The 7,117-nt window shown below is 15.5% G+C and overlaps 1 protein-coding gene across 1 annotated transcript; it reads left to right on the top strand.

Annotated features, from left to right (window-relative positions):
• Positions 1-4,097: 4,097 nt before the first annotated feature.
• Positions 4,098-6,560, top strand: PRSY57_1465600 (transcription factor with AP2 domain(s); the record flags this gene model as incomplete). The annotated part of the gene is made up of 1 exon (XM_012910252.2): positions 4,098-6,560. One exon carries the CDS (start codon positions 4,098-4,100, stop codon positions 6,558-6,560), a length of 2,463 nt encoding a protein of 820 aa, XP_012765706.2.
• Positions 6,561-7,117: the final 557 nt, after the last annotated feature.

Here is a 7,117-nt window from a genome sequence, read left to right as displayed (position 1 = left end):
TTATTATGTAAATATTATTGATCCACTTTTTCATTTTCTCTATTTTATGAAAAAGGCCTGCATGCAAAATATAATTTTATTAAAACCACGCATGCAGAGGAAACGGTGAGAAAGGAAAACATAAAACGAAGATTCTGTGAGAAATAAAAATAATATTATATATCATTTATATATATATATAATATTTTATGTATATGAAAAATATATATTGTATTTTATAGTATATAATATTTATCAATATATCTTTATATTGTTTTAATAATTTACATATAATAATAATAATATATACATTATATTTATATATAACATACGTATTGTACAATTATTATATATATATTATAATTTATAAGCATATAATATTTATATATATATTATCATATATGAAATTTATATATAATAGTATTCATATATAAAAAAATACTTATTATAAATTTGCGTACTTTATATATTACATATATAGATAATTATATTATACATAAAAAAAAGTAACAAATAAATTTCATAATATAATAACATATTATTTATTTATTTTATATAATATTTATATATATATATATATATATATATATATATATATTATTATAAATATACATGTATTATACATATATATATTATATTTATATATATTATTATTACATATATCATAAATAAAAATAATTATATATATATATATAAAATTTTTTTTTTACATTTTTTTTATATAATTATATATATATTATATTTTTATATTTTGTAATATTTATAAAATTTCAATTATTTGGATTTTTATTAAAATTTAAAAAATAAATAAAAATATATATATTACTAATTATATATATATATATATATAAATAAAATATTTATAAACTTAAAAAAAAAAAAAAAAAATATATATGATTTTATGTAAAAATAGAGAGAAATATATTTAAATAGATATGTATATGTAACTCATGTAAAATTTGTAAAAAAAAAAAAAGAAATGCATTTTAAATATATATAAATAAATATTCTTATAATATAATATAATTATAATATTATATTTTAAACCAAACTATATGTATTTATACATGCTTTTTTTTTTCTTTTTTTTTTTTTTTTATGCATGATTTATTAACTATATATTATAGATGTATAATACATACCAAAGCTTGTTAATATTATAATTATTAAAGGGTTGAACGTTTTTAATGTAATATTTTTTTTTTCTAAAATAATGTATAATTTGATGTATATATATATGTATAAATGTGAATACATATTTTTAAATAATTTTTATATTATATTGTATATATATATATATATATATATATATATATATTTATAATATTATATGATATTGTGAGTACGTTTATATACACCTAATTAGTATTTAAAATATTATATGTAAAAAATATTGTTTATATAATATTTATTATATATATATATTATATATATATATATATATATATATATGTATATAAAATATAATATTTTTTATGTAATATATTTAAATATAGTAGTAAGTTCGTGATATATTATATGCATATTTTACATATTCAATTTTTTTTTTTTTTTTTTTTTATTGTTTTTTATATATTTGTTTATATTATATATACGTATGTGTTTACATTGAAATTTTTAAATTATCATTAAGAAGTTAAAAATTACATGTATTTTTTCATATGGAATAAAAGTACGTATAAAACAATTTTTGTATTACATATTATATTCATATTTTATTTTATTTGATTTTATTTTATTTTCATTTTTATTGTATTTATATATTATTATTATTTTATTTTTTTTTTTCTCCTTATAAAGGTGGGAAAAAATAGTACACAACAAAAATGTATGATAAGAAATATTTTTATTTTATTTTATTAATATATATATAAATATATATGTATAACTATGTTAGATTTGTACATATTTATGTATGTATATTTTAATTATACGTGTATGGTTGTAAATTATTAATATTCATATTATATATTTATATATTGAATAAATTATATATATATTCATATATAATTTTGTTATTTTAATATTATTTTATTTTAAATTATTTTATCATTTGCTATTTTTTATTAAATATATATTCATATGTATAATATAAATATGAAAGAAAGAACTTATTAATTTCACAATGGCGTATTCTTTTTTTTATATGCATGTTTAGGCTGTGTGTATATTTTTTCTAAATTGCATCGAGGAAAAAATGAATAAATAAAATAATATAATGTGAATATTTAAAATAATTTTTTACATATATTTAAAAATATTTTCTATACATGTATGTATATATATATATATATATATATATTTATATGAATTATGATTATATATAATAAAATGTGTTAAAATATATTTATTTTTGATTACGTAATATATTTGTAATTATATTATTTTATTTGTATATATTTAAACGTTTATATTATAATATATTTATTTAAACATTATTTATTTTATTTTATTTTATTTTTTATTTAGACACAAGTTTGTCAAACTGAGTTGTATTTTTTAAATAAAAAAATTATATGCTCATTTACTTTTGTGTCTATTTTGTTCTTTTAATATATATAATATAATTATGAATACATATATTATAAAATATTATATATTATTAACACACTTTTATTCTTCATCTTTTTGTTAGTAAATGAATATATATATATATATATATATATACATATTAATATAAGAAAATATTAAATGAAGTACAATTTTTATGTTACTTTTTTTATATATTATAAAAAATATTTTATTTCATAAGAATCATTATTTTCTTTTTTATTTTATAAATTATTCTTAATAATAAATAACTACATGTGTATATGTGTATATAATTATTATTAAATTATATGTAATATTTATATGGATGATATTATATATATATATATATATATTATTATTATTATTATTATAATACATATCTTTTTTTTTTTTTTTTTTAGATATTATTATTTAATCTTGTATATTTAAAAATAATAAATTTATATATATATATATATATAATTTGTATTTATTTTTTCATTCATTTCTTTTATTTATTTTGAAATAAATACCTTTTAAATATATATAGTTATTTTTCATTTAGTTGTAAATTGTATATTTATACAATTTTATTTCTTTACATACCATATTTTATATATATATATATATATATATATTATGGAAATATATTATTATTACTATTATTATTTTACTCATTCTTTGAATATCATAGAATAAAAAAAATATGAATTGTATATATATATATATTTTAATTTTATTTAGAATATAGAATTCTTAAATATATATGAGTAGTAATTTAATTATTTTTAAATAATAAATATATTTTTTATATATATGAAAATTTTAAATTGATTATAATATAATACTTTTTGTAAATATATATATATATATATATATATATATACATGTATATATTAATATTTATAATAATATATTAATAATTTTTAATTTAAAAATATATGTACACATATGTTCATTATATTTATAAAATATATGTATTTTAGAATTATTTCTTTTTTATTTTTTTTTACAATAATCGAATATATATTATCGGTTTTTGTTTACTTTTTACTTTTTTTCATTTAAAAGAATATATATATATATATATATGTATGTATTTCTAAACATTATAAAATATAGCATTTATTACTTTATTATTATTATTATATTATGTGATATAAATTTTTAATTTTTTTTTTTATTTTTTTTTTGGAATTTAAATTATTATATTTAAATATACTTAATTAAGATATGAGTATTTTTATATATACTAATTTGTAATAATTTTATGCTTTTATAAAAATTAAAGAATGTACACATATAATATATGTATGTATATATTTTTTTAATTTATTTTTTTATTTATTTATATATATATATATATATTTTCTTTTTTAACGTACAATAATATAGTAATATATTATTTAATTATTTATTATATGTATATTTATTTTTTTCATTATTCTACTTTTTTGTTAATATATATATAAAAAATAAAAATACAAAATAAGCATTCTATATCATATATATATTTTTTTTTAACGTCATTTATTTTATATATTATTTATTTTATTATTCTTTTTTTTATTTTTTTTTATTTTGATGGTAATATTTTATTAAAAAGGATGGAAGATAACAATATGAATAATGAACAAAAATTTAATCCTAATATGTTGGGAATGGAGAATAATGTTAGCCAAGAACCAGCAGTTGAAACAGTAGTAGTTGAACCAAAGAAAAAAGTGGGAAGACCTAGAGGTGCTAGTTCAAATAATAAGGTTATAAAAAAAGAAGAAAAGATTTCTACATCATCATCTGGTTATCCTGGTGTTAGTTGGAATAAGCGTATGTGTGCGTGGCTAGCTTTTTTCTATGATGGTGCATCAAGAAGAAGTAGAACATTTCATCCAAAACACTTTAATATGGATAAAGAAAAAGCAAGATTAGCAGCAGTTGAATTTATGAAGACTGTTGAGAATAATGGTAGAAAAAAATCTGGAAAAGGTAAAGGTGGTAGAAGTAAAAGCAAACAATTAAATGATGAACATTTCAATGCATTACACAATAGTGATCTTGGAAATAGTATGAATGGTATGAATGCTCATAATAATTTACACATGCAGTTGATGTCTATGAATCCAGCTTTTTATATGCAGAGTTTAAACAGAAATTTTAATATGTCTGCAAACGAAAGAAATAATATGTTTAACTCTTTGAATAATCATTCTGGATTAAATGGACCACTTAAGAGTATGCAAGATCACAATGGATTATATATGCAGAATCATGTATTTAATAATATGCATTTATTAAATAATTCGAATAGTGGTTTAAATAACAATAGAAATAATAATTCCAATAATAACAATAATAGTAGTAACAGCCATAATAATAGTAGTAATAATTTACATTACTTGAATGAATTAATTTTCAACTCGAATTTATTTCATGGAAATAATATGGGATATCATGAAGGGAATGTGAATACTGGTGTAAGTGATTTATTAAATCTTGATGATAATGTTGGTTTACATAATAAAGATGTAGAAAACTTGATGAATGTGTTATTTAGGCAAAATTATAATATGAACATGAATATATCTAATATAGATAAGCATTATTTACAAGGAAGTAATGTTCATATGAACGGGCCACAAGGAAATAATAATAATAATAATAATAATAATATGAACAACAACAATTCTAATAATAACAATAATAGTGGTAGTAATAATAATAGTATTAATAATAATAATACTAATAACAATAATAACAATTCCAATAATAGTAGTTCTAATAATAATAATAATATGAATAACAACAAGAACAACAATAATAATAACAATAATAATAATTCTAATTCTGGTAATAGCAATTCATCACAAAATCAACATATGTATCTATCAAGTCATAACAATGATATATTTGATAATAATAATAATAATAATAATAATAGTAATAGTGGAAATAACGATTCAAATAATAACAACCAATCAAATATATCTAATTATTATGATTATAATTTTGATTTATATAGAGGAAATGTATCACCAAATATAATGGATATGGTTCATCGTATGAATAATAATATGAAAGATGGGAAAAATGTAGATCCTTTAAATGATGATATTGGAAATGATTTAAATTTTCGATTACATGAAAATTCAGCATGGATAAATCAACTGAGACAATCACATAATAATTTGTGTAATAATATAAACAATAACCATTGTGATTTATGTCATACAACATCACCTGATCATAGTCTTAAAGAGCAAATGGAATTAAGCAAAAGAAAAAAAACTACAACTAATCTTAATAATAGAAAAAATGATTTATTAGAAGATAGTGTAAATAGTTTTGATCTGAATATACCATGTTCTTGTTCATCACATTTGAGAAATCAAAAGAATCATTTCTGTGTCTATTATAACCAATCGAATTCCTCTTCTCAAAATGAAAATTATAAAAATTATCTAAATTGGAATCCTAATTCTAATAACAACCTAATTAATAATAGCATTGATAAAAATGATACGCCTTTAGATAATTCTAATGGAAATAGTGGAAGGAACTTAGGAGATTCCAATTTATTATGTATTTCACAAAATAATAATGGAACTAGTTCTCAATCAACAAATCCAAAACATTTATCACAAACCATGGATATGAACCAAAAACAATCTTCACATACTTCACAATATTCCAATAATCCAAATTTACAAGATATACAAAATCAATTTAGTTATCAGAACCAGCCAAATATTAATATGGATATGCATAACCAATTGAATTTAATAAAACAAAATTGTAATTATTCACCAAAATGTATTAACAATAATAAAAAAAAAAGTACTACAGGAACATCCAAAGATTCAACTAGAAAATTATTATCTTCTCATTCTTTAAGTATGCCTCTAGAACAACAACATCAGTCTTCCAAAAAAAATAATTTAAGTTCCTCCTTCATAGAAAATAATTTATGTACCAAACTAAACAGTATTATCAACTTTGAATGGATAAATAATGATTTAAAAATGAATTTAAATGGAAACAAATCAAATTCATATGATAATTCTGAATCTTAAAAAAATAAAAGAACAGAAAAATTAAAAAATATAATAACTATTTGTATTTTTTATTATATATATATATATATATATATATATATGTTGTGTGTATATTCAAACATATACTTATCTATTATATATATATTATAATAATTCATGTAATTATAATTTTAATAACACAAAATGTTATTATTATATTATAACTAAATGTATTTTTACCAATCTTTTTTTTTTTTTTTTTTTTTTAAATTATATTCAATTTAATCATATTTTAGTTATACTAATTATGATAAAGAAAAAAAATTAAAATAAAATAAAAAATAAAAAATGAAAAATAAAAAATGAAAAATGAAAAACTATGATTTTAATTTTCTTCAAAAAAAAAAAAAAAAAAAAAAAAAAGAATAAAATAAAATAAAATAAAATAAAATAAAATAATTATATGTGTAGATATTTTATAAATTTATCTATATTTTTTTTTTTTTTTATTATGATTAAACAATAATATTTTTAAACATATATATATATATATATATATATTAAAATATTTATTTGCATTTTTTTTTTTTTTTTTT

Source organism: Plasmodium reichenowi, chromosome 14 (assembly GCF_001601855.1).
Source record: "Plasmodium reichenowi strain SY57 chromosome 14, whole genome shotgun sequence".
In the NCBI taxonomy this organism is placed as follows: domain Eukaryota; phylum Apicomplexa; class Aconoidasida; order Haemosporida; family Plasmodiidae; genus Plasmodium; species Plasmodium reichenowi.
Note: the sequence above shows the minus strand (reverse complement) of the source record. Positions and strands in the feature narration are given on the sequence as shown.